This window comes from Anabrus simplex, chromosome 12 (assembly GCF_040414725.1).
Source record: "Anabrus simplex isolate iqAnaSimp1 chromosome 12, ASM4041472v1, whole genome shotgun sequence".
Taxonomy (NCBI): Eukaryota; Metazoa; Arthropoda; class Insecta; order Orthoptera; family Tettigoniidae; genus Anabrus; species Anabrus simplex.
The window spans coordinates 87,408,935-87,432,623 of NC_090276.1; the positions used below are offsets into that span (position 1 = coordinate 87,408,935).

Genomic DNA, 23,689 nt, shown 5'->3' on the forward strand with positions numbered 1-23,689 from the left:
CTTTTAGTTTAGTTAGTAATGGTTTATTTTACCTGGCAAGATTAAGGCCTTCAGGGCTTCTCTTCCATCTAACCAGGCACTGAAATATACGTATAGTACATCGTATTACTTTACACTAATTAGATTTAATACAAAATGAAATTAATAATACAAGAATGGTGAGTGATGAGATTAAATTAAGATTAAATAAATTAGATATAATAAAAGGATACATTCTTAAAACTAATATCCTACATGTAAAAAAAAAGGTAGTTCATAAAATTTAATAACATTTGAAAAGCAAGTCTGGTAAACATTTTAGACTAATCTTCTACCAGGACATCCATGACGATAGAATGGTTGTGAGTAGCAGCATTAAGTTTACAGATGATCTTTACTGGTGCATAAAATGTCTCCAAAGTGCTTCCTTGAAAGTGCGAATAGCGCTTAACCCTCCGATACTTTCGGGAAGGAGGTTCCACTCACGGCAGACAATTACTGTGAATGATTTATCGTTTATCTTTTGACAGTAATCAGGGGATAAAAGATTATAAATCCTTCGAGAAATGGAAATCTTGGCGAATGAAAAATAAGGCTCCCGGAGAGCTTGAAAATGGCACTCCCTAGGTGTCGGGAGACTTAATATCGTCGGGATCGGAAGAATACAAGAGTTGACCAACATAGATCGGAAAGGAAGGATTATAAAGTGAGCAGCCTGGCATAAGTAGGTGGGAGTATTGCTAAACACTGATGTAGGGGGCCGTGCCTTTCTTCAGCAGACAGGGGATACCGAGCATGCTCTTAAAACAGTAATCACAGCCAGATAAGTCAGTGATAAATGGAAAGTACTTGTTTTTCAATTTCAGATGTTTTCGAAAAACTCCGTTTTTAAGATTTCCGTAGACATTTCGGTTGCCAAGTATTCCTGGTCTCTTTGGCGGTAGAAACTAATTGCTCTCAAACGTACAGCCTCCAAGGCCTTATAAACCTGTAAATATTGGTTGTCTGGAAAGAGCATGCAGAGACTGGCAGTTATAAATATAATCAATAATTATAAATGTGATAAATAAATAAATAAATAAATAAATAAATAAATAAAGTTGTACATAGCTTGTACAGACGTCGAGATTTACGTTTAAAATTCTAGATTAAAAAGCACATGTTTTTAGTTTGCTATTGGAGAAGAAATCCCTCCTGAGAGAATATGACTGCTGCGAGCAGGATGCCGACATGAAAGCTTTTGATTAGCTCGTCTGTGATGTAGACGTAATGAGAGGGCTTCATCACGACTATAGTGCTGTTCTCAATAGTTCATTAGTGTTGGTAACTCGAGCACAAGGAGCTCTAGGTTATATCGCTATCCAGTTACAATGTCGTGAACACTATAGCAGAGCTACCGCTTGGAGTCGAGAAACAGCACCTGTTTAAATCAGCTTTGTAAAAGCTTACATGCATCTAACTACTCACAGTTTGTTTTCGAGTTTTTTGTAATAATGGTTATGTGCACGAATCGTATCCACGAAATTTCATTGTATATTTTGTCCTAAATGGAGGATAATAATTGCTTTCACGCAAATCAACACCAAAATTAGCGGTAAATTGGTAAATACTATTATTACTAGAGAAATATACATACGTAATTACGGCGACTCTCTTCTCTGGCATTCCGCTTGATCGTGTCGTCTTTTGTTTCCTTCCTGTGGATGTGCTATGTCTGTGAATTCTCAACATCTTTGTCTAGCGCGAGCCTTTCAAAGGGGAAAATGGAGGTGAAAAGAACATCGTAAATAGAACAAAAATGATTTTTGTTGAAAGAAAAATAGCATGGTCCCTGGACTAATAATTATATCAATTAATGAGTTACGGGTACAAGTCAACAACTCGCCCCAGTAAGTAACACAAAGCAAAGCAAAGCACTTCAAAGAAATTAAGTGAGCGAAGACTTTACACACTTAAGTATTACTTGAACAAAAGACATACTGAAGCGGTGTGATGTAGAATTCATAGTCGTAATGTAGCAAAGTATGTATGCATATATTTTTCTAGTAATAATGGTATTTATTAACTTACCGCTAATTTCACTCGTAATTTGCGTAAAAGCAATTATTATATTCTAATTAGGACAAAACTTATAACGAAATTTTATGAAAAAGGTTCATTCACGTACCCGAAGGCAAGTCTCCGAAAGATGTAGAACGCCATGCCAGCAGGCGTCTTGGTGCCCTCTTCACAAATTTATATTTTGTGATTTTGTAGATGTTATTGTGATAAATAACAGGATGGTCGAGGATAATTGTTTGTAATTAAATTACTTTATTAACTAGTGGTCATTAACAGAGTTATGTTCTTGTACTGGCTTCAGTGTAGAGTAGATACATAGTAAAAGTTGAGTGCATTGACCTCTTCATAGAAGACGGCGTTTGCCAGTGACTTACGTAACGGAGGACAGCACAGTTCTGTTTTAATGAGATGCGATTTTAACGGTGGGTAAGTGAGCATGGTAACTCAATCTGTTGCGGCAGCGCTGTGTTCTCGGCATTCCTCGTCGGCCATTCCCGAAATGTTTTTCCATTTCGTCTCTAGGTAAATTCTGGGATGGTTTCTTCCTCAAGGCCAAGGCCGCTAGCCCGCTGCACCGCGGGGCTGAGTGGCGCTGGCCTTCTGACGCCAGTCCGGTGGTGTATTAGAAGGTGCTGACACGTGTCGGTAGATTTACTGGCACGTAAAAGAACTCCTGCGGGACAAAATTCCGGCTCCTCTCCGTCTCCGAAAACCGTCCAAAGTAGTTACTGGAACGCAAAAACAATAACATTAGTATACCTGCACCCTCAGATGGTGGTGGTAGTGGTGATGATTATTGTTTCAAGAGGAAGTACAACTAGGCAACCATCCTCTATATAACAGTAATCAGAGGGAAAATATGGAAGGGCTCCGACACTTCGAAAAACGAAGGTGTCGGCCAAAGAAAGGCAAGGGCCACGAAGGGCGTGAAAATGAAAGAGTCCTTAGGCCTCGAGTGCTCTAATACCGTTGGGGTTGGAAAAGAACAAGAGTTGAGCAAAGGAGGTCGGATAGGATAGATGAAAGTGAGGAGCCTGACACAAGTAACTGGAAGTAATACTAGGAGTCGGCTGAGATTTCCGTGGTCGCCAACTCACCCTCCCAAGTTAATAGCCCTTGGGGCCCCCTTTTGTTGCCTCTTACAACAGGCAGGGGATACCATGGGTGGTATCCTACTGCCCCCACCCGCAACAGCGGCAATTGTACTTCACCTCCATGGGGTGTGCCAGAGAAAGCAAGTACAGAACTGGAGAGCGGAACTACAAAAAGAAGTAACAGAGATTCTGTTTTAGGGTGGAGTCTGAAAATATCCGAACATGAAATTGACAGAAAACAGTATCAAAATACAGTATCGGCAAAGGATGTGTAGCTGAAATAAATTAGCTAAATGAGTCTCAAAATATCCGAGAAGTGTAGGTAGATAGACAGATAAAGCCTTTATTATATGTGGCGAAGTAAGGGCTCCTGGCCCTTTCTTACCCTTAACCATACACATATTATTACTTATTAATACTATGAAAGTGACAAACTTTAAATACTAAGAACTACAAATAACACTAATTTTACGACAAAAATATGAATGTATACACACACACAAAGAAAGAAAGAAAGAAAGAAAGAAAGAAAGAAAGAAAGAAAAAGGGAACTGCCTGCATAATACAGATTTGAAAAATACTGAGTTCAACACAGAACTCAATGAAATACGAAAGTAAAACTACTAGTAAACTTAATAAAAATATTAAATGAAATTTAATTTATTGTATTCTTGCAAGTTGAATACTGTAATTACTAATAGCTATGTTTACTTCTAATTGGTAAATACAGTACGGATGATTTAATTTAATTAATTTATTGATGTACACTATTAAATCAGAAAGTCATTAAGTCCGAAAAAGAGCTTAATCAATCTATTTATTTATTTTTATTAAGATTTTGGCATTTGGTCTGTAGGACCATGGTGCCAGCTCTGTACATTTATAAAACACGAAGGTGAAAGAGCAACACCTTTCATGGCATTGTGACTAATTGGTGATATAAAGCCACGGTGCAGGAGAGACTATAGAACAAACGTATCACAATGTGAATTTGGCTTCACTTAAAAATTTGGCTGTTGCTTGATAGCTGCTTAACAACGACGAAACGGAAGTGGGAAGTGGAACTTCGAGTTTGTAATAATTTGATGATGATAATAATAAATAAAATCATGAATAAGAATATATAAATAAAATTACTCAAAAACTTTATAAAATTAATAAAAATAGTTAACCGAAATGTACGTAGTATGGGCGCCAGAGTTCACCAGAATGGATCCCTCGAATTTAGATAAGAGCATGATAAACTTTATATCCCAGGGCGTGTACATAATGCTGCGTACTGGTACATCTGCTGCAGGCCTTACCTAACCTCCTGAAAACGACTAAATAGGTAGGAACTGCACCTAGGTTCATCAATAACTCCACTGATTCTAAAGTAGCTAACTATATTCTTAACAAAATCCGTGCATGAGCACCTCATCGACACACAAAATTATACATATAATACACACATAAAATATTGCTGGAAGACTCCATATTTACAACAACAACAATAATGAAAACTGTGGGAAAACGAAAGCGAGAACTAAACTACCATTTGTAGATAGTGCGATGAACAATGTACATGTATGAAGATAAATACCCTTCACTGTCTCTATATCAATTCGACTTACCGATTCTCATAATCGTCAGATATCACATCACACAGATACTGTACCTTGTAATACTGTGTTCACATATTTTAACACTTGTTGTAAAGATATATACACGCCTGTCGATCCTCAACATAAATTATGGAAAGTCTGAGATAGCTTTCACCAACATATAAGGCCAGACCTTCACAAGTACTACAACACTTAATGCATACGCCCTCCACAATTTGTTGATCAGCCACTTTCCACGAATATAACAAGACTACGCTCCACGAACGTTTGAAGTCCAGTCCATTGCAGCCGGGTCACTCGAATACCGTATATCAGCACCACTTCCTTCCCGTACAGTGTGTCAGTTGTCGTTCCTTCATACAGTGTTACTGCTTGTAGTTGTAGTAGTTCCCTTCCGCTGTGATATCGGAGTAAGACTTCGGCATTCCCCTTCCTCTCAGATGATACGTCTGGATGGTCCTTGCCCGCCAATCATGAGTGATCTTTAGTCAAGACCAAGCCCTGAACTCATACTTGGTCTCAAGACAATAACAAACGCTCGGGTATATCACATGAATCATACAAATTTCCCTAGTACAACAACATCAACAAACACTGGAGTAGCCACATGACTCATCCAAATTACCAGAGTTATTAAAGCAATGTTTTCCCACTCGTGCAAAACAAATTACTCATACCTACATATGTGGATATCTTCCAGCTTACAAATATAAATGGCAAAATATACAAATGAAATACTGATAATAATAATAAATCGAATACTGACAATAATATCTCTAACTTCTACATATAATTCGGGGGTGTGATATATGTACTATCACAAGTTGTATAAGAGTTTGATATAAATTGGTTACTTGTGGTTTGTATCTAGTACATCCTAAAATTGTATGGTTGAGGTCTGCTTCTTGATTGGGGTCAGAGGGACAATTTGGGGAGTCTACAACTTTGAGTCTCAACAGGTGACTGGGGTAAGATGCATGTCCAAGTCTCATTCTGATAATTGATGAGAGATGGCGGCGAGTTAAAGGTGGTTTCTGTGGGATGTCTCTCTGGATAGCGGCGTAATGCTTGTCTTCGATGAGCTTAATCAATCTAGTTATGATGAAAGTTGCAGATTGAAAACTTCCAAAACTAAATTTAATTTGAATTATTGTATTAACCCAATATTTTATTATATTGTACAATAATCTAATAACATCATTTTCACACACAATCACTCGTTCCACTCATACAGGTACACTTAACGAAGAACTGCTCGTAAGAGATTTTAGATATACCTCTTGGACGCAGCATCCTGATGTCTTTGGGGAGAGCATTCCACCATCTCGATGTGACAGGGATTTTAAAAACAAACAGTTCTTAAGTATACTAGCTGGATGCCGGTACTTCGCTACGTCGAGGCTGATTTTTTTAATTATTATTCATTTATTTTGAACGATTTTATCGACTATGATTACCAGTAGCTGGGAAATCCACAAGTGACAGTTGGGCTGTGGAACTGTCATGGAAAACGGCACCGAACATGATATTCTAAGTTTTACCATCTGATAAAAAGACCTCATCCCCGCTTCAGAGAGCTGGTATCTTATTTGAAGAAAGAACCTGGAAAATCTGATTTTCAAATAGCCAGGATGAATATGAATCTGGAACGTTCGAAGAGAAGAAAGACATACCCATTTTAGACGAAAGGACTGCAATTAACTACGAGGAAACTGGAGGCATTGATTTTTTTTTTTTTTTCAGAATAATCTCTTTCGTCGTCAAAATGTACTGAAACTTCTGGCAACATTCTCATGTAATTATTTTCATAGTAACATTTCTAAATGATCAAGGTTGTTCATGTCTGACAAAGCAATTTTAGCTGCATTTTTAACACTGGCACTAGGTCTAGCGTTAGCCTCCGTGGCTCAGGGGGCAGCGCGCCGGCCTCTCACCGCTGGGTTCCGTGGTTCAAATCCCGGTCACTCCATGTGAGATTTGTGCTGGACAAAGCGGAGGCGGGACAGGTTTTTCTCCGGGTACTCCCTCTCATATTTCATTCCAGCAACACTCTCAAATATCATTTCATTTCATCTGTCATTCATTAATCATTGCCCCAGAGGAGTACAACAGGCTTCGGCAGCCGCCACAGTTCCTATTTTCATTTCGCTAGGTCTAACGTTGCATGGGTTCTTTGGCGTCTGTGTGACTACTGTTCCCTGTCGTATATGTCTGTGCGAGGCTAAATGGCAGACACACCTCCTCAAGATTGAGGTACCACTTTTAGAATAGGGTGCGCAGGCCCAGCTGATGCTAACAGTGAAAATTTTCGCACCTTTTTGAGACCTTTTTATGAAGAAGTGCGACGGGAACCATCTTCTGTTAATACCAAAACAAAGAGGTCCGCCACTTCGAATAATGAACCTATAGACAAGCAAAGCGAAGGATCACTAAGTGCATTAAAATTGAAGATTCCCTAGGCCTAACAAAGACTGTCGGGATCGGAAAACAGAACTAAGAGAGGTCGAAAAGGAAAGACGAAGGCAAGGAGCCTGCCTGAGACTAATAAGTGGAAACAATGCCATACTAAACTACTACTCCATGGCCACCAACACTCATCTTCAAGTTAAGAGCCCCTGATGTCTCACGACAGACCGGGGGATACCGTGGCTATATTCTGTCGTCCCCACACACGGGAAAACGTCTTCCTTAGTATACCCATTTCATTTGCATCATTGATATATGGATGGCTTCACAACCTCCTCAAAAATGAAGCAAGCACTTGATTTTGCAGTTCTCATCTTAACGACATCGCCAGTCCATTTGATGTAGCAGACGTCTGCTATCGACCGCCCCGCCTCACAGAGTAATGAGATCCTCTTGAATTGTATATTTCTGGAAGTTCTCCAGCACCATGTAACAATCTACTTATCATTTATTCGTCAACACAACAAGATCTCACTGTCACCCGGCCGCAGGAAGCGGCCAGCAGAATTCCGCACTATCACCATATCAAAACTGGTAGACAGGTAGCCTAGACGGCACAGGAAGTCTGCTGCTCGATAGCTGACGAACCTATAAATCAAGGTATTCCATCTCCGTATCTCGATATCACTTCACTTCCTACATTTACTGGTTATATAGCGAGACAGCCGAAGTGAGGAAAATGTGATTTAAGGAGTTATAAAAAATAACGGATAAGTTCTAGCTATACGTTTATAAGGTGAAGCTGTATTGGAATAATAATAATAATAATAATAATAATAATAATAATAATAATAATAATATTTTTTGCTAGGGGCTTTACGTCGCGCCGACACAGATAGGTCTTATGGCGTCGATGGGATAGGAAAGGCCTAGGAGTTGGAAGGAAGCGGCCGTGGCCTTAATTAAGGTACAGCCCCAGCATTTGCCTGGTGTGAAAATGGGAAACCACGGAAAACCATTTTCAGGGCTGCCGATAGTGGGATTTGAACCTACTATCTCCCGGATAATAATAATAATAATAATAATAATAATAATAATAATAATAATAATAATAATAATAATAATAATATCGCCTCCGTGGCTCAGGCAACAGCGCGCCGGCCACTCACCCTTGGGTTCCCTGGCTCAGATCCCAGTCACTCCGTTGAAATTTGTGCTAGACAAAGCGGAGGCGGGACAGGTTTTTCTCCGGGTACTCCCTCTCATATTTCATTCCAGCAACACTCTCCAATATCATTTCATTTCATCTGTCATTCATTAATCATTGCGCCAGGGAAGTGCGACAGACTTCGGCAGTTGGCACAGTTCCTATCCTCGCCGCTAAATTCATTCATGACCTGGTCCAATGACTGAAAATAGGCCGAAGATGTTAATTTTCAATAATAATAATAATAATAATAATAATAATAATAATAATAATAATAATAATAATAATAATAATAAGTAAAATAAACGCTTGTCCTCTTATTCCACAGGTCTTTTCAGGCACATCCGCAATGAGCTGCATGTACCTTTTTAACCATATACCAGGGTCTCCTGCCAATCTTAAATCTCTGACAATACAGGGAATCGCACCCGGGCATCTGAGGGCAATAGCGATAATCGTTGCATTAGAGGGGTGATTATAATATTTATGTATTTATTTTAAACGAAGTAAGGAAATGAAATTAACCCAATTATCTTGCTGAAGAATTGCCAGGTATCCTTATTAAGTTACTTTTTATTAAAGTATAACCTCTCAATTGTTTTCAATCCAGTACGCTCTTGATAATATTCAGTTTGGAGTTCCAAGTGAATATAGTACAATATGTTAACGTTTCCCTTCCGGAATGCGGTTATTTAGGTCGCGCCATAACCTGAAACAGCTCGCAGTTAAACCATTTTTGTTTTGGTATTATCGTCCGAGATATTGAGGTCGGTCTTGGTGCAACGTATGCTATTAATATCCGAAGAGTAAAATAGTAAGTATTCAAATAATAAATATCTAATAATGTTTCATGTACGTCAATGCAGAGTTCAGGCTTCTCTGCTAGCGAGGAGAATGGCTTACATGGCTTCAGGCATGGCCATCTGTTCCAGCACAGGCCGTGATGTAAGGACTTGCTTAATTCTCGACGTGTACCAAAAAACTCGTGAACGTCTTAATTTCGGAGGCTGTGGATTCCTGTCAATACACTAGCCTTTCCCTATTCGTCAATTTCGAAGACCACAACACGTCTGGAACGTATTGTCATGCTGGAAAAGAATGGCAAATGATTTTAAAAAACTAACACAGTTTTACTCCCTATCCTAGCCTACACATTTCTGTCGTGGGTCATGACTCATGATCATTATTTTGACGTGAATATATTTTATGGCTGAAGGCCATCCAATAATTTATGTAACGTAACGCGACAAAATATGACGTTAGTGACGTCACATTAGTCGTTACCGTAGGCCTTGGTCACTAAATATGCTGTGGCTATAAGTTCCTTTGACGTAGAGTTGTAGTTCTCCTTGAGTTCAATTTATTGAAAGATGATTAGCTTCTTCTTTCTCAGTTTCTTAGCCTTTATCGTAAGTGTTAATTTTAACTGTAACTACACAGCATTGTAACAACGAAATGACCTTATAGCTTTAAGTGCTTCAGTTGTAAGCGACACACAACTCTACTTCAGTTCACGAGTTTTCCGAAATCAGTTTGCATTCTTTACAAGGTCCGGCTCCTTCGCTGAGTGGGCCCCGGGTTCGATTCCCGGCCTGGCCGAGGATTTCAACTATGTTTAGTTAATTCCTCTTGGTCGGGAGCTGGGTGTTTAATGCTCGTCTTAATACACAACACAACCACCACAGAAATAGCAGATAGTGATTATATCCCTCCACATAGGGTTGGCATCAGGAAGGACATTCGGCCTTAAAAGTGGGCTAATTCTATTGAAAGTGCTCACTCGAGGTAACTGAGAATGTGCCAGGAATTACAATAAGAAGAAGAATTCAGCATTCTTTATAAGCTCATGAATAGTATTTTAAATGTTAAATGACACTCTGTATACTAGTTTTCACTTCACGAACATTTCTAAAACCTTTTGCGTCTTTTGATAAGGATAGAGGACCCTTCGACATTTTTCAACAAAGTGTTCTGTGTTCTGTTGTCTGAATAAGAAGAGGAAAGTGTTGGGACAAACACATACACCCAGTCTCCGGACCAGAAGAATTAATCACACGGGGTTAAAATCCATGACCCTCTCACCATTCAGCCAACGAGTCGGAAAAATTATGAACATTAACAAACTTCCATTAGCCTGATGATTGAGTCATTTGAAAATATATTACAAACAGCGCAGTGTAGACTGAGGTTTACAACATTTTGCTTCCAATTTCCAATGAAGCTTGTCCCCGAAATTGTGACTCTCGTCCTCCGAGGCTCCATCAAGATCCTGAGACACCAGCACTGAAATGCCGTACTGACTATACTGTTTCTTTATAATTTAGAGTTGCCTTCAATTAATAGAACTGTACAGATAATTTGATATGTTGCAATACAGGAGGTTGTTCCTAAATGTTTATGGTACTTGTTGGGTTGACAAGCAGTGATGAGAGCATTTTCACGTTCACTGTCTGCCCACGTGTAACTACAGGTTTGGAACCGTTCTTCTCTACACAGTTCGATAACATTTTGAGTGTGGCAACCAGCGACTTTGACGTGGCTGATGAATCAGCTGATACGGCGCATGAAGACTTTGACGTCGGTTGCTGCACGTTAATGTAGCATGTCTGTACGTGAAGTTGTATATTAAATTGATTATAATATTCGTATGAGCAGCCTGCTTGCTGTATTTCCCAGTCTGATTTTGAAATGATTGTACAGTCACTCGAAAAAGAATGAACACGTTATTGCACCGCATGCGGCAAAACAAACGCCAGTGAAATGTTAGTTGATAAACACAGTACATAAACAATGTCATCTTCTGGTGTAATTCGGGAATATCTTATCTGTCTTGAAAGTGGATACTTTGAACGTAGTCCATATGTAGGCACCTGGGGCCGTGGGATACAAGGTGTGGGAAGGGTACAGGAATGGAGTTCCACAAGAAATTAGGCGATCTCCAAAGTATTGTTCCAGAACTATAAGAGACTACCCCGCCGTGTGACCTGTAGCTCCACCTTCCTGCATCCATTGTCGGAGTGGTAAGTTTCTGCCACGATAAGAAACGGTGCAAATCCCGTACGGATTACATAATACAGAAATCTGTTCTTTAAATTCAATTTTTACCATTTGCTTAACGTTGTTCCGACAGACATAGGTCTTACGGCACCGGGCGAGTTGGCGGTGCGGTTAAGGTGGCGCGGCTGAGAGCTTTCGTTTGGAAGATAGTGGGTTCGAACCCCACTGAAGATGGTTTCCCATTTTCACACCAGGCTCTACCTTAAGGTCACGATTGCTTTGTTCCCACTCGACCTAAGACCTATCCGTGGCGATGCGACATAAGTGATTTAAAATAAATTCGTATCACTAGATTGTGTGCCAAAATTCTGGATTCAATTCCAAACCTCTCCACAGTGTTCATAGGAAGTGGGGGCATGTGACGCTGTTGATGGCGATTCGTCCGTCGGATGGAGACGTAAAGCCTTCAGCAGACCCCTCGGTGTTAGTTGACAGGAGTAGTCTATGTGCCGGCACCGGGTTTCACCCTCTCCCTACCTGCTACCATAGCACATCATTCATTTCATCTCGCTTCATCGCCGACAGTGTAGAGAAGCGAAGCAAGGGTTGGACATACTGTACACTGGAAAGCAGTTGAATTAGAGACAGCTTCGGTTTTGGCAGATTAGTCCTGTTGTCGGTCCGGCGAATGTCATAGTTCGATGTCAGACCTCGTAACAGGTGAACACAAGATGGGTAACATAAGAGATCGCGGCCAGATTGTCGCTTTCCTTAGGTCATCCTGTCCAGAGTGTCCCGCGAGTACATACATTCGGGCAAAAGTAGTGGTGGTGGTGATTGTTTTAAGAGGAAGTACAACTAGGCAACCATCCTCTATATAACACTAATCACAGGGAAAAAATGGAAGGGATCCGACACTTCGAAAAATGAAGATATCGGCCAAAGTAAGACAAGGGCCACGAAGGGTGTGAAAATGAAAGACTCCCTAACCCTCGCAAACCCAACAGCGTCGGGGTCGGAAAGGAACAAGAGTTGTCCAACAGAGGTCGGCTAGGATACATGAAAGTGAGGAGCCTGGCACAGGTAAGTGGAAGCAGTGCCAGGACTCAGTTACGACCCCCCTTGGTCGCCAACCCACGCTCCCAAGTTGAGAGCCCCTGGGGTCCCTTTTTAGTCGCCTCTTACGACAGGCAGGGGATACCGTGGTGTTTTTCTACCGACCCCACCCACAGGGGGAATTCGGGCAAAACCACCATCACCAGCGTCAACTGCCGTTTAGTACAACTGGGGTCACCGTCGACTGACTTGCGTGGTGAGATCCGATAGAGGGGTCAGAGTGAATGCTCAGTGCTGGATAACAAGGAAGTGTAAGCAGGCATACGTTACCCTGAGATACAGAAGCAACCTGCCCACCGTACGTCACAAGGCACAGGAACACCACCTATGAACTCTCAGGCTATATATAGAGACAGATCACCAGGCCATCATCATCAAAAGTTTTACTTCCCCACCCTGCAGGGATGGGGCGGGCCACCTAGACTGTTACGTCCTCTCTCTGGCCAAGAGAAGCAGGCGGGTTGCGGAGATGTGATGGAGGAGGAAGGTGGGTAAAAGGATATGAAAAAATGAGATGAGATGAGATGGGGTTTGTCCCCTTGCCTATTTTATTGACTTTTTACATTTACGAAAGTTACAGAGCAGAATTAATAAACATAACAAGAACGTTACTCTTCGCTATGAGATATTTTGGAGGAGTAGTAGGCGTATACATACATTACAGCCTCCGTGGCTCAGACGGCAGCGCGCTGGCTCTTACTGTTGTGTTCCGTGTTTCAAATCCCGGTCACTCCATGTGAGATTTGTGCTGGACAAAGCGGAGGCAAGACAGGTTTTTCTCCGGGTACTCAGGTTTTCCCTGTCATATTTCATTCCAGCAATACACTCCAATATCATTTCATTTCATCTGTCAGTCATTAACCATTGCCTCAGAGGAGTGCGACAGGCTTCGGCAGCCGGCACAGTTCCTATCCTCACCGCTAGATGGGGGGCTCCATTCATTCCATTCCTGACCCAGTCGATGACTGGAAACAGGCCGTGGATTTTCATTTTCAGTATAGATACATTCAAACGACAATATCAGTAGATTGTTTCTTTTTTTCTTATGTTAATGATCTTCTGGACAAATGAGTCCTGGTACCAGTTTGTACACGCCGGTGGCAGGCTACGAGTGCGTCACCAAGCACTCGAGGCAATAGATTCTCTTGTCAGCAGCAGGTGGTGGTATCCTGAACACTGAGAAACATACAAATTATGTTATTATAACGCTTAGTTTCTCCCCATGTAATATGAAATATTCTTGGCTCTTATCGAGGGTTTGCTGCAGTTACAAGCGTTTTAAAACTCCAGTTGGTAGTGAAGGTGTGTGACCTATTCCGCGTGAGTCAGTCGGTGAGTCATCCGCTCCACCACCGGAATGCTGTCTGTTATTGTTCCGTGCAGCTACACTGATCGATATGGAACTATTCACACATTCCTGGAGTCGGTAGACGATAAGGCTTCCGTGTCTTCATCAAATTCAGACCCACATGCTTGGCACTCTAAAAACTCCTTCATATATTGTTATTAATAATAATAATAATAATAATAATAATAATAATAATAATAATAATAATAATAATAATAAAGAATTTGGTCAGTTATTGCCGCTTGGGACCTAAGAGTATGGCACAGTGTTTTTCTTTTTCTTCGTTGGGTGTGTTCCTCCGATAAAACTGTGCGAGGTTAACGTAATTTACAAAAGCGAAATATCCGCAGAATTGTTCTGTCGCCGGAAGTCCATCCTATTAGTTATGATCCTATCGTATCTCTTCCAGGCAACCGGTGATGTGTTTTAATTTGGAGATGTATTCGGAAATCTTCTTAGTTAACCTGCCGTTGTTCATTCTATGAAGCTGACCATAAAACGTAGTCCTCCTCTTGTAATTGTCTGTAGTTTACTGTAAATTGTGGTAAAGGTCTTCATTTTTTCGCTTCCTCCAAAGATCTTTATTCTTTTGGGGTCCCAAAATGATTCTTTTTTTTTCTTTCCTAGTTCCTCTTGTTCACCTCTTTTGTTCAACATTAAACATTCTGATCCATATAATACTTCTGTTTACGTTTTTGTAGTGCCTGATTTTTGCCTCGAACATTCTGCTTTTTTTTCGGCCTGCTGTGTAGCACGTTATTTCAACCGTTTGCATCCTTGAGCTTTCTTTCCCAGTATTCCCGTATTAGCTTTATGTGAGCTTCCTTTCTTCCTTCTTGCCTGTTTTCATCTTCAGCTTTTCTTGGAACCGCTGGTATGCTGGAAATTTCTTCTGGAGAGAAACACACAACTTCAATCAATCAATACTGATCTGCATTTAGGGCAGTCGCCCAGGTGGCAGATTCCCTATCTGTTGCTTTCCTAGCCTTTACCGAAATAATTTCAAAGAAATTGGAAATTTATTGAACATCTCCCTTGGTAAGTTATTCCAATCCCTAACTCCCCTTCCTATAAATGAATATTTGCCCCAGTTTGTCCTCTTGAATTCCAACTTTATCTTCATATTGTGATCTTTCCTACTTTTATAAACGCCATTCAAACCTATTTGTCTACTAATGTCATTCCACGCCATCTCTCCGCTAACAGCTCGGAACATACCACTTAGTCGAGCAGCTCTTCTTTCTCTCAATTCTTCCCAACCCAAACATTGCAATATTTTTGTAACGCTACTCTTTTGTCGGAAATCACTCGGAACAAGTCGAGCTGCTTTTCTTTGGATTTTTTCCAGTTCTTGAATCAGGTAATCCTGGTGAGGGTCCCATACACTGGAACCATACTCTAGTTGGGGTCTTACCAGTGACTTATATGCACTCTGCTTTACATCCTTACTACAACCCCTAAACACCTTGATAACCATGTGCAGAGATCGGTATCCTTTATTTACAATCCCATTTATGTGATTACCCCAGTGAAGATCTTTCCTTATATTAACACCTAGATACTTACAATGATCCCCAAAACGAACTTTCGCCCCATCAACGCAGTAATTAAAACTGAGAGGACTTTTCCTATTTGTGAAACTCACAACCTGACTTTTAGCCCCGTTTATCAACATACCATTGCCTGCTGTCCATCTCACAACATTTTCGAGGTCACGTTGCAGTTGCTCACAATCTTGTAACTTATTTATCACTCTATAGAGAATAACATCATCCGCAAAAAGCCTTACCTCAGATTCCACTCCTTTACTCATATCATTTATATATATAAGAAAACATAAAGGTCCGATAACAGTGCCCTGAGGACACACGTTGCTGGAAGTCTTCATGTGTGAACCCTATTTCTTGAAGGTCTTTTTCAACTTCAGTGAACCAAGGTCCCTTGGTTTTCTTGTTTACATAATAGGAAAAGATCCGCTTGGTCAATCTCTGCGAGCTCAAACGTGTTTATTATTATTATTATTATTATTATTATTATTATTATTATTATTATTATTATTATTATTATTATTATTATTATTCAGGTACAGAATTTCAAGTATTTAAGTAAGATGTGTATCCTTTCAAGGTGGTGCAGCAATGCAGTGAGCTCGCAGCATTCTGTAAGAAAGAAGTCAGCTCTTGCACGAAGGTATCTTCACATGGGTTTGTTTCCAGATGGACTTTGTGGTACGGGAGTGAGAGCTGGGCGCGCTCGGGATATTTTACTCGCAGGTTGGCAGTGACAGACATTAAAGTGGCGAGAAAGTTCGCTGGTACAGAGGTAGGAGTTTACTGGGAGTGAGGAGATGGAGGCTCTGCTAGCTGTACACTGACTGGAGAGTCCGCCCTGAAGAGTAAGAGACGTAGAGGGAGAGCAAGGTGGCGATGGTTGGACTCGGTTTCTGACGATTAGAGGTTGGGACCTAAACTTGGCCTTAGAGCTAGTTAGAAATAGAGGATTGTGGAGGCGGTGGTGGTGATTATTGTTTTAAGAGGAAGGAAACTAGACAACCATCCTCTATATAACACTGATCAATGGAAGTGGTCCGACACTTCGAAAAATGAAGATATCGGCCAAAGGAAGGCAAGGGCCACGAAGCCCTCGAGTGCTCTTAATACCTGAGGTCGGATATGATAGATGAAAGTGAAGAGTCTGGCACAAGCAATAGGAAGCAATGCCAGGACTCAGCGAAGAGCCCCGTGGTTGCCAACCCACTTTCCCCAGTTCAAAGTACCTGGAGTCCCTTTTAGTCGTCTCTTACGACAGGCAGGGGACACCGTGTTATTCTACCGCTCCCACTCACAGGGGAACAGAGGATTTGGGAGGCGTATAGTTAATTCACAGACGCTTGCAGAATGAACGGCGCAAGTCGTAACGATCTATAACGAGGAAATTATTTAATTAATTAATTAATTAATTAATTTATTTATTTATTTATTTATTTATTTATTTATTTATTTATTTATTTATTTATTTATTTATTTATTCATTCATTCTTTAAGTTGAGGCTTGCTGTGGACCAGTTGTCAATTTCAATCCTTCCTTGATGATTCCTGTTCCGTTCTTTCCAGTATTTCCTTCAACATTGCACTATGCTTTATTCTTCACTCCTGAGACCACTTTGCACCGCATTTTCTTTCCATTCTTTTTTGGAATCCTTCCACTATTAAAACTTTTTTTAAAAAAATCCGTCTATAATTTCCTCCTCTATTATTATTTCTAAATCTTTCTTGACTTCTTGTATTCAGCTCGCTGCTGAATTTTTCTCCCGAAGGTACTTGAATATCTGTTTTGTGAGTCTATCATCCATTCTAAGATATGTCCAAAAAATAGTAATCTCCTTTTTCTTATATTTTCTGGAGTATTTCCTTATTACATCTTAATTTCCATTGTTCTGTTGTTCTCATTGAACCTCAGATTTTTGTCGTGATTCTTCTTTCTAATACTTCCAATTTTTCTAAAGTTTAGTTCAAAACTAGACATTCACTTGCGTAAGGACATTCCGGTTTCACCACTGTATTGTACTGCCTTATTTATTTATGTATTTATGTATTGATTTTATTTTTTTATTTTTTATTTATTTATTTATTTTTTTATTTATTTATTTACGTCCCAGCGACACAGATAGGTATTGTAACGCCCATCGGATAGGACAGGGCTAGGAGTGGGAAGGAATTTTCAGTGGTCTTAAGGTACAGGCTCAATAAAAAATGGTGAAGCACGGTAAACCATGTTCAGGCTGCCGACAGTGGGGTTCGAAGCCACCGCTCGGTTAACCATGTGTTGTCGGTCTCTCCGAGCCGCACACTACGACCAGGGGTGCTATTCCGTACATGCCAACCGACATTGTTCGATATCGGTTACTCGACTTTCCGACTATGTTCGGCGAGCGCTATTCTGTACTATTTCTTTACCGATAATAGTAGGTGAAAGCTGTTGCTTGGACCGAATATCTTCGATTGGTGACCGTCGGCTTGTTGACCCATCGTTTGTGTGTTAACGACGGCTGTGTATACATAATTACGCCTAAAGTCACATCACACAAAGTCGCTGTGCTCTGCATTTCAGCAAGATCTTGTAAAAGATGCATTGGAAGAATGTGATCACTCTATTTTATTATTTTACACATAATTAATTTTAAACAAATGACCTTACTATGTGGTTTGTCTTCTCATTCAATTTGCCGTATTAGCGTTTGTGAGTGGTAGATGAAAAAATTATTGTTTACAAAGATATTTCTTTGTTTAATAACGAGTTGTGTTTTAAGCTAAGATTAAGGATTGTGTAGTGGTATTTTACATTTTGTAGTTGGGTTAAACGAATTAGGTTAGGTAATTGTACGAACGTTAGAACTTGTAGGTTAGGAAATTATACTTTGGGTTAGAACTTGTAAATATAGGTATATTCTGAGGTTAGGTTAATTACTGAGGGCCTTGTAAATAAATATTGTCCTCTAAGTCAAGCATATGGCCAATGCTTACCTTGCTTTGGATCTCATGCTTCTCGAGCATCGAGTACAAAGACTTCAACGGCAAGTAGAAAGAAGAGAGTGGCGAAATAGCCGTGACCCATTTTCATTGCACGACGATGAATTCATTGATCTTTTTAGATTAAGTCCAGATGCTGCCAGAGATCTTGTAGATTCACTTACATTATCTCTGGAACGCCAACGACCATATGGACTGTCTGCTGAAACCCAGGTGGGTCTAGTATATCTTTTCCTGTCTTCTTATTTATTTAATTTGTTGTTACCTTTATGAATGAATGAAAATAATTTTCTTTAGCTTACCAGTACTGCCCTTTCATTCAGAGACTTTTGGAGCTCAGTGATGAATGATTGATTATCTTTATAGGTCCTTACTGCCTTGAGGTTTTATGCCACAGGCTCATATCAGGGTGCTGTTGGTGAAGAATGGGAGCTTGGAGTTAGTCAGCCATCTGTGAGCCGATGTGTCCGTGCTGTTACAAGAAGCATAAATTAATTGCTTCTGAGACAATGGGTATATTTTCCAATGACTGCAGAAGAACGCTATTCTGCGGTTCAGAAGTTCCGAGATGCTCGGGAGCCCTTTCCAGGCACTCTTGGTGCTATAGACTGCACATATTTGAAAATCATAGCACCTAAAGAGCATGAGGAAGCTTATGTAAATCATTGGGGTGACCATACACTGAATGTGCAAGCCGTAAGTACGATTGTAATTCCATTTCATACTATTATCATTATCAATCTGTTATTCATATATAGTAGGTAATGTAATTGTTGGTTTGCTTCTAGATATGTGATCCAGATTTGAAAATTTTGAATATTAATGCCAGATATCCTGGGGCTCGGCATGATGCTTACGTTTGGTCTAATTCGGCTGCAAGAAGAGCGATGGAAAGGAACTTCACCTATGGTGAACGCAACACGTGGCTTATAGGTAACTGTGCACTTCTTTGTTCAATAGGTACAGGAGAGCTTAAAGGACAACATGTAATGCAAATAATAATGTTTTGGGCTGATAATCTTTCCATTTTGACTCTTACAAATCACAAGTAATAAAATGTATTATTATATTGCAGGTGATGATGGTTATGCCCTGGAGCCATGGCTTATGACCCCTTTAAAAAATGAAATACGTGGAACACCACTATTCCAGTACAACGAAGAATTGTGTGCTGCAAGATCTGTTGTTGAACGGCTCTTTGGGGTATTGAAGGGAGAGTTCCGGTGCCTTTCTCAGCAACGACAGCTAATGTATGACCCTGTCATGTCTGGGATGATAGCTAATGCCTGTGCTGTACTCCATAACATGAGAATTGCTCATCGTTTGGACAATGCTGTTGATGCTGTGGAAGAACAGGGTCGTATTCATAGAGTAAATGAAGAGCCTCTGCTTGGTGAAGAAGAAAACGCAAATCAAAGGCGTGCTGTAGCTCAAAGGATCCAGCAAAGCCTTATTACTAGACACTATGGAAGACATTAAGTAAAGTACACAATTGCTTGCCTAACTATCAGTGAGAAGTTAAACTGTATTTTATTGTTGTTTTTAGTGTATTGAGACATCATCAGCAGCCCATATTTTTTGTAAGTTTGTACCCATGTTCATGTGTTTTTGTGTAACTGGGGCTAGGATTGGGAAGAGGCCAGAAGTAGTATGACAGATACCACCCTGGCATACTCTTGTAGTTGAGAGGTATAAATTATTGCAAGTTGTGATGAAATGAATGAAGTATTTTAAATCTATCTTTCTCCTAATTGTGACTTTTCATTTCAAAAATTCCATTTGCATTGGCCGCAAGTCGAACTGCGGCTGCTACTTTGGAATGAAACGAATGACTTTGCCACTCAGCTGTCATATCTGACACATTTTAGTTTCTGAAGTACTACTATATGTAAAGAGCCCTGCTGATTATGTAATATTTAATTGCAATGTATCCTTGAAATAATGTATGTAAATGATAAAATGACGAGGCAAATTATGCTGTTGACAAACGGCATGTAGGCCTATGTTTTAACGTTCTGTCCATTTCCTAGTCCTAGTTGAACGAGTTGGGTTTGATCATAAGCTTTCTTCAGTGAAGTAAAATTTTACTTCTGTTGTCTTTTCATGCCCTGAACGCTTGACACAATAGCCTGCCTGTATTGGCTGTCAGAAATCAAAGTAATGACCTAGCCCATACTTTCTTCTTAGATTCATATTATGTGATTCATATCCTGATAAACAAAAAGAGCGATATTCAAATTGTGGAAGAAAGTGTAAGAGAGAGCTCTGTATTATCATTTTGGCTAATCATGTTGCTAATCCCAAATCTTAGATTTTATATACTTTGCTTATAATTTTCTGACAATGTTTGTGACAACAATCTATACTTTGTAACTAGGCAAAAATCACTATTAACAAGTTCTGCCCTAGTAATAAAATCAATTTATGGCACATGAATGAATTTCTTCACCAAAATAGTTTTATATGCCAAATTAAATGCCCTATCAAGTGTATAGCAGTGTCTCAAATCAGTCATTTTTGGTGTTGTAGACTTCACCCAGAATGGTGATGATTTTGAATTAGCATTGTCCTGTCATCGAAGCCTTAATCAATGCAAAGTGAACAATTTATAACAATCTATAATTCTTGCTCATACAACTAGTCATGAAAATTACAGTTTGTTGTAATGATAAACTTATGATATAAATATAGACATTTCTGTTTTAAAAGAATGTTGGAATATCAGTGACAATGTAATTGACCAATATTCCAATAGTGTACAGTAGTAGCTGCTATTTAATTTGTTTGTGAAATGCTTTTCTTATTGAAATGTATTTGATCGAGACATCTTTTTTTAATGATTAACATTTCATCTATTAAATAGGAAACAGGTATCTTTAGGAATAAAGTAGACTGTGAACAAAAATATAAACAGTATCTGATATGTTGTAAAGTGTAGAGTGTTTTCTGAAGATGTCAACTGTGTTCATTATACAATGTTGGCTCATAAGTCATGACAACTATTTTTTTTTCTGCATTAATGCAGGATCTTCCACACAAATGGAATGTGTGATTAATGCCGAGTATGCAATGTTGAGAAGATCCAGGCATTTGTTCCTAATGGCACGACTTGACCATCTCTGAAGGAGGGTTCAGTAGTACGTTGCTGTCACCGATGTGGCAGGTGGAACAAAGTGACACACAATCACCCTTCTGACATTGTGTGCCACAATTAACCACCTGCTTCACAGGGGAAAGATTTTGCCAGAACATCTGTTTTCGTGGTGATCCTACATGTCGCCATTCTGCAGACTGGCATTTAAGCTCAGATGCATCCACAATCACCATTCCCTCCAGCATTTGCTCCACCTTCCTGCTGGTAGCTTACAAAGTGTTCACAGTATATGGCATACCTTGTTCAATTTTGCATGTCGGTGAGTGCACGTGGCACCCACTGTGTTGCAGTTTTATGTTGATGAATATCTCCCATTAAATTCTTATAGATGGTTCATCTTTCAATGCCTGGTTTGGCTTGTAATTGAAGTAGTGTCCATTTTCTTTCCACATCCATGCACTGGGTAATTACTGCATGTAACACATCAATCCAGACACTAACAGGTCTTCTGGACAATTGTACATTGCTACTTGTTTCATGTCCATGCTGAAATGTCGCTGCCCATCTTGCAATGGTTTGTTATGGAAGGGCAAAATTCCCCACAGCTTACACAAGCGCTCTTGCATTCTTTGGCATTGTGGCCCTGATGAATGGCTAGCTTGGTGTTTGCACATTGTTCTTGCCTCGTTACATTCATTCTGCACAGAGCCTGACTCTATTGTAGCCCTATCACCCTGTGCGCGGTAATGTCCAATGCACTGCAACCTCGTGCTTTGTCCATGTACAGGGTCTCTCATATAAATTCTCGGCGTTTGTACTCTGCAGTATGGGAGGAGCGTGCATAGTCCTTGACCTAGCAAGCAGCCTGCACGTGTTCGACCTGTCAAGCATAAGTCGCCAGTCTGAATCTCGGCTGTTAACACGGTGAGGCAGTTATCATTGCAACTCCGCATTTTCGTATGTAAAAGTTCCCGTTTCATCTTAACAGTCATAACTCTCTCGCTATTGGTGTGCAGAAAATCCTAATGGTGTTTATGAAGTCCCTTATTGTGATAGGAAGATTGGTGTTTGGTGTGCTGTTAGTGCAAGATGAATAATTTACCTTAGGTTTTTTTTGAGACAATGGTAAATGCAAAGAGGTACCAAGATGACTTTTAGAAGCCATGGAAGAAGAAAATTTGCATGGGTGGCTTACACAAGATTCAGCCCCTGCTCATACAATCTTGGAAGCGTTTGCAGACATAGAGATCAGTGCTGGTCTATTTCCTCCTCGTTCTCCGGATCTGTTGTGATGTTTATTTGTGGGGTAAACTGAAAGAAAAAGTGTATTGAACAAATCCTCATACATTGGAGGAAATGAAATCACAAACATTACAGTGCCAGAACTCACTTGTGTAAGGCAGAATGTGGTTATCAGATACAGTGCCTGTATAACCCAGGAAGGACAACACTTCCAGCATCTTTTGTAACGTAAGATTTCATATAAGATTGTATACACACTTAAAGCAGGGCGGCCACGCGTGACACAAGTTCAGCTGAAGCAGCTGCTGTAGCGCAGAGCACGACCACCATGTGTTTGGTCTGAGTTTATATGAGAGACCCTGTATTATGAGTGTCTTACTTTCCCAGACATGATCTTTGTATGGTAGCCCTGTGGAAATGTGAGGAAACACAGTTGCCATGATTTATGACCCAACCCTCATATTACCTGGTTTTCAAATGAAATAAAAAATACTATAACACAAATAATAATACGGTATTTTATTTTCACTTACTTCCTTGGCATTATCCCTCTCTTGACAACTATGCTATAACCTAATATATTTTCAATGAATGTGTTGTAATCTCATTTTCCAAGAATTACTGATAGGCTTAGGGCATTGAAGTTTAAGATGGAGTCTTGGACATCTTGCTCCCATTTTTCTGTAATTTCCATATTGTGTGGTAATATTGCAAGCCTAGTGTATCTTTAGTACAGAACTTGCGTTCTCTATGTATTAATGAAGTAATCAACTTCAAATTATTTTTCAAATAGTAAAAAACACAGTTTAAAAAATTAAATTACTTAGGAAATATATCCCACTTCTTATATGGTAACTGCAAAACTCCAAACATTTTAGACTAGTTTGACGTTTCCTCAGTAGCGACATAGGGGGGGCCAAACTGATATTGAGATATTTAAGTAATAACGAACAAGGCTGTGCATAATCTAGAAGATATATCTTTGGGAAGTTCATGAATGATGCACCTCTGA

At 39.9% G+C, this 23,689-nt stretch overlaps 2 protein-coding genes across 6 annotated transcripts in view; both read left to right on the forward strand.

Annotated features, from left to right (window-relative positions):
- Window positions 1-23,689, forward strand: part of Evi5 (ecotropic viral integration site 5) — a 508,284-nt gene that overhangs the window by 169,533 nt on the left and 315,062 nt on the right. The window lies entirely within an intron of this gene.
- On the forward strand, window positions 18,867-20,082 carry LOC137502811 (putative nuclease HARBI1). The gene is made up of 3 exons (XM_068229823.1): window positions 18,867-19,037; window positions 19,130-19,274; window positions 19,417-20,082. The coding sequence occupies exons 1-3, from the start codon at window positions 18,867-18,869 to the stop codon at window positions 19,818-19,820; spliced, it is 720 nt and encodes a 239-aa protein (XP_068085924.1). The 3' UTR covers window positions 19,821-20,082.